Genomic DNA, 14,457 nt, shown 5'->3' with positions numbered 1-14,457 from the left:
TTTTTTATTTTAAATCCCAATCCTCCCCTTTTTAATTTTTATCAGTGCACAAGAACCACGTTTATAAAACACGAACAGCAGTTATCTCTTAAATAACAGTATAATATTTAGCAACATCTCAAAATTATAACCAATTTCATACAGTATTACGTAATGCTCATAGTAAGATTTAATGGAAATCCTGTTATCTTACACTGTTATATAGGTTGCTATACTTTTCTTACATTCATACAGAAATGAAAAAAAAACAGTACAAACTTGCTGAAATCTATAGTTTAGTTTGAACTGCTTTCTAGTATACATAATTACCCAGTTATAACATATCGCAAAATCGATGGTAATTTATTCACGAGATTTGAATCACGTGACTCACCGTTGTAATTCAATAACCTCATTTGGTTGTTAAATAAAAGTTATAACTTAAATAAAAATTACGGATAATCAAGTCTTTTTCCGTTTTTGATCTTAAAATAACATATCGCTGAAAACTTCTTTTTGGGAATATTTGCTAAATATTTTGTGTGCTTTTGAGGAAAATCCTTTAATTTGGAATGCTTACGCTGTCAAAATAAAGTCAACATGACCGCTATGCAAATTAACACTTTTCCATATGAGGTCAGACGTTTTCAATGACGTGATATTACAAATTAAAACTTAAGTATCTCTATTCAAATTATTGATCCAAACAGGGTTGGATCTATTATGTAACTAATTAACCGAGAAGTATAATCACTTAGAAATAATTTAGTAATGATAACAACCTTTACTGGTAATGTGTCATCGACAAGCCTGTAAAGTTTGCGTTTATAAACGTTGTTGATCAACTCCTGTGCTTTTTGCATATCTTCGTTCGGATCCTTTTTTATTAAAATTGCATCAAAAACGTTATCAGTAAGCTTTTCGTATACTTCCGGGTGTTCCCAGGCTTTACTCATCTTTATGTTTTCTCTTTGAAAGAAAATAAATTCAATTATCGTTAGAATTTATCAAGACATTCTAAAAATAACATTGTTTTGTCAAAAATTGTTACATACATTTATATTTCAATTATTATTAACATTCTATATACTATATATACTAATCGAATTATATTGCATCTTAAAAAAATATTTATAAAAAGCAATTATGGCGCATGCTTTGTAGTATGCATAATATGCCTTGTTCGTTAGATTTCAATTAACTTAATTGTTGAACCTGTCTTTCATTATTATTAAAACAATTGATTAGGTTATAAAAGAGGGACGAAAGATACCAGAGGGACAGTCAAACTCATAGATCGAAAACAAACTGACAACGCCATGGCCAAAAATAAAAAGACAAACAGACAAATAATAGTTCAGATAACACAACATAGAAAACTAAATACTCAGCAACACGAACCCCATCAAAAACGGGGGGGGGGGGGTGATCTCAGCTACTCCGGAAGGGTAAGCAGATCCTGCTCCACATGTGGCACCCGCCGTGTTGCTTATGTTATTACAAATTCGGTAAATAGTCTAATTCGGTAAGTAACATTCGTGAAAAGGGAGGGTATTGCAGTTACGACATAAGGAACATATCCGATATCATCTGTGAAACGGTTATTCCATAACGGTCAACCAACTCGTGATGGTGTCCGTAAAATGTACGAAGGGATGATTTCAACTTCACCATTTGGAACTCTTGGTTTAATAGCTTCCTTGCGAGCAGGAATCCTCTATCAAGGAAATCATGATAGGAAACACAAGCCCGGGCATATCGTATCAATTGGGAGATATATACTCCGTATGCAGGCGCTGCTGGAATGAAGCTACATAGAAATGGAAAGTTCACGATTGGGAAGCTGAAATCATCTCTTTTGTCGTAAAGTTTTGTTTTCAACCGACCCTCACTGTCAATTTGTAGATGTAAGTCAAGATATGAGGAGACTTAACTGTATCTGTAATATCTTTTATCTCTAGTTCGATGGGATAGATTCGTTCAACATAGTCAACAAATTTTGTATTATTTAGTGAAAGAACATCATCTATATAGCGGAAGGTAGAGTTAAAGGATATATCTAACTTCTTATCTTTCTTCCTAAGAAGTTCCTGTATGAAGTCAGCCTTATAATAATAAAGAAACAAGTCGGCAAGAAGAATTGGTTCCCATTGGAATTCCGACAGTCTGTTGAAAACCATGTCCTCCAAACGTAATAAATATGTTGTCAATCAAGAAATCAAGCATCTTGATAATGTCAGTTTCAGAGAATTTTTTGTTAGAATCAGAGTGATTCTTTACAAAGTAGGATTTATTCCTCCCCAAGACAAGATACTTGTATCTATGTTCGCCATTCTTTTTAATGAAACAAAGTAATACCAACTCTTTCAATTTGTCTTTTAGTTTGGAATGGGGAATACTTGTGTAAAGTGTAGAAAAGTTATAAATGTTTTGCATCTAATGTTTCTTTCCATGCTACTGGTGTACTTTATTCGATTATGACAAGAACTATTTACTTTCAATTTTCTTACCCTTTATTGTTCTTAAACAAGAGATGATCATTGGCTTTTACTAAAGCGTCAGTGAACCTGAAATCATATAAGATTCTATTTTAATTGAGAACTTTCTTTGAATATCGAATTTAATGAGCAATACAAATCAAAGTGATGTTTCATGAATAATCTACAAAAAAAAATCGGCATAACAACACAACGTAGAAAAACAATGTCCATTTACTAAAATGTCAAACAAGGTTTAACCTCGTCGAATTTGATTTAAATTTTGGTCCATTTGTATGTTTTGGAGTTTCGCTTAACTAGTATACATTATTGTTTAGGGGCAAGCTGAAGCCCGCCTTCGGGTGTCGGATTTTCTTCCTGCGTTAATAAGTATATTCCGATAACCTATGTGGATACAATGGTAAACAGAAAACAATAAAAGCAAAGTTACCCTCTGACACAGCGATGGTAAAACATGAGGTTTTCACAGAAACTTTTAAACCTGTATCGGATTGTCTATAAAAATGATAAATAGCAAAGTAAATATTTGACGAAATAATGTTCCCTTTTCACTTTTAAGTAGAATAGTTAGCTTTCAAACATTAGTTAAGAAGCATTTCTTCCCGAATTGTCTGCGTACTTAGCTTTTTTGTAGTTGAATCTTGTATGAACACGTGAAAAACATTAAAGTTCCGATGATTCAAATTCATTTGTTGATATTTCGTTCTGTGGTTGTATATTTCGCCGCTGTATGCTACTCAAAGCAACTGCATCTTATACTTGTTCGTTTTAAGCTCCTTCAGTATTTGGTTTGAACACATCACCATCAGTATACAGTTTGAAGACCAACTGGTGGCCTAGAGCTGTTATCTTCTCTTTTGTCGGATCGTTGTCTCTTTGACACATTCCCCGTTTCCATTATATATTCTATTAGTGTGTAAATATATTTCTGATAATGCAAAAATGCTGATTCGAATGAAAAGTACACCTGCAGGGGTAAAATAATCAGTTATAAAAATATCTTGACAACTGATGAATGCCTTTAATATTTTACTTTTATACCAACCAATTTGTATTCCTAAAGACACATCTGTTTTTGTGTTTGAATATTCCCTCTGTAACTAAGTTTTGAAAAATAGAGATGTTTTCTCCCAGTTACAACGATATGGAAGGTTTGTCAAGTCATATTTCCTGGATATAGGGAAACTGTTTATTCAACACAGTTTTTTTTTTTGTAAAATAACAGCCGATTCCAACGAGTGTGTAGCTAAAGGTAGAATCTTTGGTTAGCTTCCTAGCTAGCTCAACCATGAAATGATTATTACCTTAAAATGGCGAGGAGCAAAGCGCTATTTTATCATCCAATGAAAACATTTGTATCAATGGCCTGTTTAATATTTATAATATATGTATGTTTCATGCAAAGGTTTAACTAGACTACTTTGCAAATGAAATTTCATTTCTTAGTATTTGATTGAATTAAAAAATCTTTTTATTACAATAAATCAGAAGCGGAGTGACGTTTTTTGTTTTAAATATTTACGCCGTGAATAGGCAGTTTAGTTAATTAATGTCTTTTGGTGTAATCCCCACGCATAACACATTGTCATGTATTTTCTTTATAATTATATGCATATATTTTAGAACTTAAATCTTTTATATTCACACAGAAAAGAAAAATTATCATACTACTTAATATCATGCACGGTTGTAGTACTTATATTTATTTAAAAATGCAACGAAAAAAAAACCAGCAAACAACTGCAGTTTAGAATTGAAAATATTGCAGAGTTTATGGACATCCACTTGGATTGTTAACATTACCTTGCTAATTAGTTTTAGATAAATAATGCAGCCATAAAGACCAATTTTTATGTCTCTACTTAGATTTAATCTGACCTAGATTGAATGATCAGGTCATATGTACTTTTGAACACCTTCCAATCTTTTTTACCTGTCCGGGTGTATTGTAAACATATGTGTATGTGTAAAAGTGAATACAGTCAGCACTGGTCAATCATATCCAACTACATTTTATTAACTTGATGTAACAAATTCAACAGACAGGTAAAATATATTATTATTTGTAATGTCTGACGAAGAAGAAAACATTTTAGGAATTTCAGCTTTCAGTTAACTTTTCACCATTTATCAAAATAAAATTGGCAAATTAAACACACCTACAACATGCTTGTGAATGAGCTTATAATTATCATTCAATTTTAAATTTAGATTGAAAACTTATTTTTAAACTGACTTGTAAAACTAGTTTTACAATGTTTATATTCTGTCACTTAATTATTATTGGTTCTCTGCTTAACTATTGACTCCACTCAAAGGCTGGATGTACCTTACCCAATAATGATTTCATGGTTGAGCTATTAAGGAAGCTAACCAAAGATTCTACCTTTAGCTACACACTCGTTGGAATCGACTGTAAAGCCATCTCTTTAACCGCTAAACAAACGCCATCATTTGTTTGACTTTTTTAATATCTATGCCACAGATGACCACGGATACGTTCCGTTTTGCGTCTCAACTGTTAAGCGTTTCGTTTACCAGAAAAAAAACACTAGAAGAAGTCAAACTAGTTTTATTCCTGTGGCGAACAATTGTATTAAATGCAGATGATAAAAAAACATTGGCAGATCATAGTATTAAACGGTATTTGTCTTTTGCTTTTTGTTTGCCTTTTCAGCTTTTACTTTTATTTTTAGAAGTCAGAATTTCGACAGTCACTAAAAAAAACAATACATATCTGTTTTTGAAATGCAGATACAGTAGTGTTATGTAGTTGATTCAAAGGCAATATTGTTTAATGTTTGCTAGCAGAATTGAAATATCATGAACAGAGTTTTTATTTATATTGCATCAAGACAACCAAAAATATACGTAATTTATTTCTTAGTTTGGTGATGATCTTAACTACCCACTTTACTTATTATCGGAAAGCTATCAAATATTTTATTCTATAGCATCAACATGTTAAGCATTGAAAAGGGAGTACACTCATTATCGGAAAGCTATCAAATATTATAATTTATAGCATCAATAAAGGCAACAGTAGTATACCGCTGTTCGAAACTCATAAATCGATAGAGGTGAAAACAAATCCGGGTTAAAAACTAAAACTGAGGGAAACGCATCAAATATAAGAGGAGAACAACGACACAACAAAAACACAACATTAAAAATGTAACACACACAGAAACGAACTATAATATAATAATGGCCATTTTCCTGACTTGGTACAGGACATTTTAAGAAAAAAATGGTGGGTTGAACCTGGTTTTGTGGCATGCCAAACCTCCCGCTTTAATGGCAAAGTCAAACACCAAAACGACAACATCACATGACAGGACCACAATACAAATAAATGGGAGAACATATAGGACAAAGAAATACACGAATAATAGCTAACAAAAGGTACTAGGCTTAAAATTCAATACACCAGACGTGCGTCTCGTCCACACAAGACCATCCAGTGACGCTCAGATGAAAAAAGCTTGAAAGCCCAAACAAGTACAAAGCCGAAGAGCACCGAGGACCAAAACTTCCAAAAAGTTGCGCCTAACACGGCCAGGGTTTTCTGCCTGGGACAAGAACATCCTTATTATTTAGAATAATTTATAGTTTTGCAACAGTAAATTTTATAAAATGACTATATAATAGATATACATGATAAAACCGAAGTGGGGTACTAACTACAGAATAAAAACGGATACATTACATAAAACAACTTAATCCAACATATAAAAATATACAGCCGAGTTAGCCAAAGCATCAACGCACAAAGTGACGTCACATTTGAAATTCTAAAAAAACACACAAAGTGACGTCACATTTGAATTTGTAAAAATATTTCCCAAAAATAAGATAGGATTAGGATTGATTCAAGATTAGATTTGTAATACTGACATTACATTTATTAATAACAATGAAAATTACAATACTTATTAATATCAAATTGTTGTAGTAATTAGATAATTAATTGTATTATCTAGCTATGTCGGTGTTTCTTCTGAATCAAACTGTAAGCCAAATATATCGTATAAATTTCGTTGAACCAAACTAAAATCTAATAAATGAAGGGGGTGATTAATTATCTTTACCATAACACACGAATATAACAGAAAAGACGAATATGTTAAGCATTGAAAAGGGAGTACATGTATAATTTTTTTTTTTCACTTACATTAACTCTACTGCCTTGGTAACTTTATGGTAGTAAGCTCTTCTGAAAAGTCCAATTCTGGTGTGAAACAGTTCATACAAATTATACTCTTCCTGCAATGAGATAGAAGGTATAAACTAAACATTACAGATATATAATATATATTGTGTTTTGTTACGAATACCACTGGAGCTAAAAGAATAGTGGTGCATAAGCAAATGAGATATAAATCCTACAGAACAATCATATACCAAATTATAGTCTAAAAGGTATGGATTGCTTCGCAGTATCATAAGATAACGTCAGCGGTTGTTTTCTGTTGGTGGTTTTTTTTTTGTGATTTCAAGAGAAAACGATATTTTTTTTTTATTTTTTGTCTGAAGTATTTTTTTTTTTTAAATTGTTTGATTTTTTTTATTTGGGCTTCATTTTCATTATTATTAGTACTATTTTACAAAGTGCGACCTAACAAGGAAAATGGTTTGTTCTGAGGGTCACGACAAAGGGACTGGGAAAGGAAAATGTAACAATAAATAAATTAAGAAATTATTCATAAGATATCAGTAGTTTTTCCTCATAATTCGTTTGTAGCAGTTATTGTTTAAGAAGCACACCCCTGTTAATGATTGATTTGATTGATTGGTGTTTAACACAACTTTTAACACTATTGTGCTATTTCGTGGCTGTAAGTTTTGTTTGGTGGAGGAAACGGGAGTGCCCGGAGAAAACCACCGACCTTCGGTAGAAAAACTATCAATCCTTGTCAATTAAGATTAGATTCGTGCGCACCTGCAACGCGTGGGATTCGAACTCACAACTTCAGTGTTGACAGGCTAGTTAAACAGTTGTACGACTACTTAGACCACTTGGCCACCGAGGCCCCTCCCCTGTTAATGAAGTCCGTATAGTGTTAATATTGACTAGTGTTACATATTATTAAATGAACACGCTATATGAGCAGATGGTAAATTACTGCTGAAACATGTTAAGTTGAAATAGGCATGTTTGTAATAGATTTTAATTTGAAGTCCGTTTATGTCAATATCGAGGAAAAGATCAAGATATACAGTAGACTTTCTTGTTTTGGCATTATCCTTAATCTTAAGTTTACTGGGATATATCAGTTAGGAGCACCCACTGGTGTGGATATTTGAGTGACGGAACATCTTCATTGTATTTGAAAGTGAAAAAAAAAATGCAAGCTATTCTATTTATTTGCCATTGAGTAGTCTATGTATGCATTCTACCTCATGTGAGTGCAAACACAAGTCGGTCTGTAGTGGTACAGTTTTATGACCCATGTAAAAACCGACTGTCTGTGTTGAAATATCATTCCACCAAACTCAACAAATAAAATAGTTAAAAAAAAACTCACATGGACAATAATATTTTTGGCATTTTTTAAGTATCCAACAAGAGCTTTCAGAACATTAATGTGATATACATAGACTAGCATCAAATGTTCTTGTTTCTATCACCCGTGTTATTGATATACTTTTGGATTACTTCCAAATGCTCCCTACATTACCCTTTATTTAGATGGACATTGGTTGTGACCAACTCGCTTTAGTTTAAGAGAACGCGCAAACTCATCGATTGAAATTCAAAATAAATGGTCCATTCTATGTGTTGCGTCTGCCGTGCTGTTTTGACGATGATAAGGCCTTTGTATTTCAAATCTTGGACCAAAAGGTATATATTGAAGTAACACACACTGAAATTTTAAGAAAAAGTAAAATAACAAAAATACCGAACTCCAAGGAAAATTCAAAACGGAAAGTCCCTTATCAAATGGAAAAATCAAAAAGTCCTTAGTGTGGACAGTGTATAACTTGCAAATTTTTTTCATACACTTTTCAAATTTATTTCTTTATATTTTATGCATGAAATATTATGTAGGGAGATGAAATTACATGTTAAAATAAATTTGGGTGATGAATTTGTATGTACAGTGGTGATTTGGTCCAGTTAAAAAAGGTTAAAAATTAGTATGCCTGAAGCTGTCAAACTGAATTATAAACCCCCTTAAATTAGAATTGTCCATATTTTAAGTTAGAGCTAGTAGACTTTTCCATAATTTTGATATTATTTGTCCCAAAAGTAGTACACTACACTTTAAAAATCTTTTTGAGATAGAGCAGGTGCGATTCTTTTAATTTTAATTTATTGTCTAAAAGAAATGCACTACGAAATAACTCTGTTCTCGTTTCATAACGAGTGAGATTTGGATATCGGTTGATATCAAATCGAGTTATTTAATTTCAATATAATAATAAACGAGCATCTCGCGAGTTAATAATACTAATTAGTTTTTAAAACGAGAGTTGAAATCATTCAATATCTAATTCTTACGCATTAAACATATTTCTCTCATGGTAAAAATTCGTAAATAGAAAAATCCGTGACTAGCAAATCGTTCCTTTTGCATATAAAAGCATATCCTGTTTTGCATCAAACCTTAACATCAGACATTTTAAGCTTCAGAATCTTAAATAAAATATAATATTTTCAGGTGAAAAATGTGAGTGTTTTGTATCTTATCGAAAAAATCACACATCAGTGTTGCCATGGAGGAAATGTACATCGTTTTGAACTTTGAAAGGCATCAATGACTAACGATTGGCCAAAGGCATTATCACAATGGATTATTCAATTAAATAAACAATTGTTTTTATATCAATTTTTTGTATCACACTCCGTGCAGTATGCTTCAAATATAATAGAGAATTGATATTAGAATGTTGGATTGTATTCTTTATTCTATTTTTTAACGTTGATAAAATGTAAATTTACCTTGTCTCGAACAGCAATAGTAGTTTCTTCGGGGATATCACTTGAGAACATCACTCTACATTGACTGATGAAACGAAGATGGTCAAAGTTACTTTTCATTCCGAGTCCATGACAATCTCTAGCGAAATAGTCCATTTTGTCAACATCTATCTCATTTCTCTTGTTTGCTACAATCTACAAATAACGTCAACACAACTAATCAAATAATGTATAATACATTGTCCATCAAAACATTAAAATCTGAAATGATTCTAACAATCTTTTATGAAATATCTATCATAACTCACCAATCTGCAATAAAAAGAGGAATAGTCACATGCAACTTCATTTTTTTTACGCGTACTAATAACATCGAACGTTGAGAAATGCTTTATTTGTTCTTTTTATCTTCTAGCACTGGATCGTTACCGATTCTGGTGGAATGATGTATCCGATATTTTTATCATCAGTCCAGTTGTCAATGCTTCGGCACTGAATTGATTTAAACAATACAATATTTTTTTTTTCTATACTTATTTTAGAAATCATGAAGAAACTAAGGTTCCACAAAAAGTCGACCTCAGATTGATTTGGCTATTTTTTTATGTTCCTTTTTCAAGTTACTTTACTTTTGTTAATAGAATTGTAAGTAAATGATTAAAGTAGAAAGGTGTAAATAACTTTTCAGTTCTGCAATATCAAAAATGAACGCGTTTTTCAATAAGTCCAACACAAATAGGGAAATATACCAAACAATCAATGCCTTCCGAGGAAGAAAATTTTGTAGATATTCACTCTTGTAAGCATTTTGTTTTGCACTGATGAAACATGGTATAGATAGTCCCCATACAACTCCAAATGAAGCCAGGCATTTATGTTATTTGTAAACGAGGAAAAATTATTCACATATAACATCTTATGACTCTATCTTAAAAACAAAATCGGCAACTACAAGTTGTTATACACATGTGGGGAATTCTTAATTCTTGAGGTAAACAAATTATAAAATGCGATACATTTGCCCCAATGTTTTTCCTTTACACGATGTGAAGTTTTCCCAGTTGTTTTCTTAAATTCTCAAATTTGAATTGAGCTTGATTTACTTATATCATCGTCTGGAGTAAATGTGGTTTATCAAAAATATTTAAAAATACCACGATGAAAATTTAGCATTTTCCTATACGTGTGCTTTTGATTTATTCCCTTTTCAATTTCTTTTCAGATGTTGAGCTCATTTTATTTACCTAATTTGACATTTTCGTATGAGTTAAACTTGTTAAAGTCGTTTTGGCATTTTGTAAAAAGAAACCTTAAGGAAGTTTACTTTAATGGCATTAATAGAATTTGTTTGGATATGTTATGCTTTCACCAGAAAACAAATATCAGAATTGATACCCTAAAGTAAAATACACTTACAACCTTACCTCATACATGTAATGTCTTGCTTTATCTTCCGTTTCTTTCTGGAAAACGAAATTTTTTACATGAATAATAAGGTAACATAAACTGTCTGATTATTTTATAGAAGCGGAGTTTGTGTGTTATTCTACTATATTGTATAAACCATTAATAATCGGGATAACAGAAATGTTAAGTCTTAAACAGTCAGGATACTACTTCGTCAAAATTATCTCCCCATTACGTCACCTAATTTTTACAATCGTAAAAATAGAAGCCAATGTAGTGATTACGCGCTGTCAATTTAGCTCTAGGAAACCGATAAATTTATCCACATAGCATCATTATGATACTTATATGCCAGTTGTAAAAGACAAATGTATCTACTAGCTATTAAGAATCATTTAATGTTCTTGTATTCATTAAGTCAACTTAAAGCTATTGTCTGGTCGGTTGAAAAGAAATTCTTATTAAATATTTCGTTGAAGAGCAGACTAAAACTTTTCAGAGGTTGAAGACTAATAACACTAGATAAAACACACAACAATGAAGTTATTTTGAAGATATGCATTTTTAAGTCGTCAAGTACTTTTAGTAAAAATTGTTATTCAAATACACTTACTCTGTTGTTATGACTCATAAGGAAGGCATTTTACTTGACCCATATATTTCATTTTTTAGTACTGTGAATTTCTAAGATTATTATATCAACCTATTGCATAAATATATAAAAATAATAGAATCTGAAGCGAGATGATGTATCAAATATTTTGCTTTCTACATTTTTAAGACAGAATAGTCAACTCAAACACTCCTGGCCATAAAAAATGTGTACTCGACTTTCTCTTTTCGATGACATTATTGGCCATTTTTTGGATTTTTTCACAAAAACTGTCGCCGGGGGCAGAGATGCAAATTAATGCTTTAAAAACATCAATCTTTTATCTTTCTGTGGACTTTATATCGGCGGAATTTATGCTAATGCACAAGAAAGATCCACATGTTTTTGCACCTATCATAATCGACTGTTTTTTTTTAAATTTGTCTCTAATTTACAAGTTTACAAATATCTCGAAGTTCCATACTATAATTTAAGTAAAAACACGTATATAAGTTGCATAAAATACTTAATAATGCACCATCATTAAACTTTTAAAGCCCATAGAAACAGATTCTAACAATTCAAATATACCAACTTGGCCTTGTTTACCTTCCCTAATAAAGAGTTCCATTTCTTTTGTTTAATTTCAACTGGGTATCCGCCTTTAAATGGAAGAGTCAAATATTTGGACATACATACATTTTGCTATTTCTACAATACAGTTATTTATAAAGGAAAGGCAGCGAATAACACATGAAGGAAAACACATAAAAAATATACAATTAAACAATCTAGCAGTGTTCATGGAATACAAGCATTTGTCCGGTCATTGGAAATATACTTTATATAGAGTGCGTAACAAAAGGGACATATCTGTCGAATAAGAATATAATGTATATAAAATTTGAGAAAACGATCTTTTAAGACCGAAGAGATTTATAAAAAAAAAACGATTCCATATTTTTCAATTGTATTAGTATTTAAATGAAAAAAATCATAAAATATCACTGTTACTTTTTTACTTTTCAAAATCATTATCATGATTATGGACCCTACCAGGTTTTTCAGAATACATATACTTTTAAATATTGAATCATAGAGATTGAAATAACCTTAGTTCCGTCGATAAGGTCTTTGATGAATTCCGTTTTCCTCTCCGTATCTGCACCAAATTTGTTTTGGAATGCCTTTTTAAGATCATCATTTTCTTTAATCATATAGACTATCATCTTTCTTGCTACTTCTTCATGCTAAGAAAGATAATACTTGGTAATTGAAATACTTCTTTTTTAAGATCTTTATTTTACGATTTAACGGTTTTTAGATTAATACAAACATTCAAAATTAAACGAATTCGAAAGTTTGAAGAAGTCAGTATGCATTTTGTGAGCGATTGTGTATTTCCATAAAGAAAAACAAATGGACAATTCTAGTTTGAGTATTTTAATTGATGTATGTCATTTGTTCTTTGACCTACGAGTTTCGAATGCCCCTTTGTTTCTTTCGCCATTTTTTCGGTAATGTTTGGCAGAGTTTATTACCGCAAACTTCTGGTAAGCTAAGATTGGCTAACTCATTCTCCATATATATAAGTATTCATTTATTAGGAAAACAAGTATCTATTATTTAAATTAATTCAAAAGTACCTGTACATTATTAGATTATTAGATCACTAGAAAAGTCGAACAACATCGAATTTAAAAAAAGGGGACCAAAGTGTATTTTACTGATTTCATTAAAAGAATATCGTTTTGAATATCCGTATTAATTATGATGAAAATATGACGACAAATAATGCTATTCAATATGAAAGCTTTATGTGCAAATGTCTCTGGGCATTGATGTGTTTCGGACGGACAATATTAAAGACGGGTTGGCGGGCGGACGGACGAACGCATACCATTTCCATATTCCCGTGACATTATTTACGAATGTTTTACAAACACTTTTTTGTCAACTTTGTAAGGAGATATAACTCAGATCATTTAATTATACTTGATAAACGGGATATTAAAAAAAAACAATTCTGCAGTCCCTTTCTATAATCATCAGAAAGGAATGGGACTTAAAAACGGGAAATAAAAGTGCCAAGTCACTTCAGAGGAGTATAGAAATGTATTAAAATATTTGACGCCAAGTTAAACGGCCAATACACTCTCCGATGAACCTGTGTCAACAATGACGTTACGTCGTAAACACATGGTCTTCCCTTAATGAAGTTGTACATGATAACGTAATAGTCTAGCTCCGTGTTGAAGGCCGTACTTTGACCTATAAATAAAGCCAATAGTAGTTTATCGGTGTTCAAAAGTCATAAATCGATTGAGAGAAAACAAATCCGGGTTACAAATAAAACCGAGGGAAACACATCAACTATAAGAGGAAAACAAAGGAACAACAGGAACACTGAAGTGCAACAAAAACAAACGACAACATACATAGAAACGAACTATTTGATAACAACTGCCATGTTCCTGACTTGGTACAGGACATTTTAAGAAAAAATGGTGGGTTGAACCTGGTTTAATGGCTAGCCAAACCTCCCGCTGAATGACAATGTTAAAAAATATATCGCTTAAATGACAACACTACGTGACAGAAATACAGCACACACACAAACACGTAAGAACATAATCTATAATTATTTACGTGAATAGGATGGAGTGTTGTCTCATTGGCACTCATACCACATCTTCTTATTTCTATTGACAAGTCCCGAATGGTTGAAAGTGTTACACAATACAGCAATGTAAAACAGTATTTTGCTACTTAATTTTTAGTTATGTATATATCTCTTTAAACTGTTATTTACAAATATGTATGTCCATGCACTATACCTTAATGTCTGTCATTAGACCATTGTTGACATTCGTAGCACGGGATTTTATGATAAATTGAAATTAATACATTTTAACAGTACAAAAAATATTCATACATATACAATAATGTTCTCAATCGTTCTGAACAGTTTTGCATCTGTGTGAATTTTAATAGGCTTGTGTACATGTATTATTTTCAATGTTGGGCATTTGTGTACTAAAGATAAATTCCTGTGC

The 14,457-nt window shown here is 31.6% G+C and overlaps 1 protein-coding gene across 5 annotated transcripts in view; it reads right to left on the bottom strand.

Moving 5' to 3' along the window:
• LOC127700815 (deoxynucleoside triphosphate triphosphohydrolase SAMHD1-like) overlaps positions 1-14,457 on the bottom strand; it is a 39,570-nt gene that overhangs the window by 14,466 nt on the left and 10,647 nt on the right. For 3 of the 5 annotated variants that reach the window (XR_007981727.1, XR_007981726.1, XM_052204494.1), the window contains exons 6-10: positions 12,514-12,651; positions 10,827-10,865; positions 9,424-9,597; positions 6,652-6,743; positions 2,490-2,546 (exon numbers count right to left, since the gene is read on the bottom strand). Coding sequence is in view for 3 of the 5 variants with exons in the window: in XM_052204494.1 (XP_052060454.1) it covers positions 2,490-2,546; positions 6,652-6,743; positions 9,424-9,597; positions 10,827-10,865; positions 12,514-12,651 (500 nt within the window). In the remaining 2 variants the exon portion in view is untranslated. Of the gene's footprint in view, positions 1-761; positions 949-2,489; positions 2,547-6,651; positions 6,744-9,423; positions 9,598-10,826; positions 10,866-12,513; positions 12,652-14,457 lie in introns of all 5 variants that reach the window. The other 2 variants (XM_052204493.1, XM_052204491.1) reach the window with 1 other exon arrangement.

This window comes from Mytilus californianus, unplaced genomic scaffold (assembly GCF_021869535.1).
Source record: "Mytilus californianus isolate M0D057914Y unplaced genomic scaffold, xbMytCali1.0.p SCAF_5, whole genome shotgun sequence".
NCBI lineage: Eukaryota > Metazoa > Mollusca > Bivalvia > Mytilida > Mytilidae > Mytilus > Mytilus californianus.
This window is presented reverse-complemented; position numbering and strand designations above follow the sequence as displayed.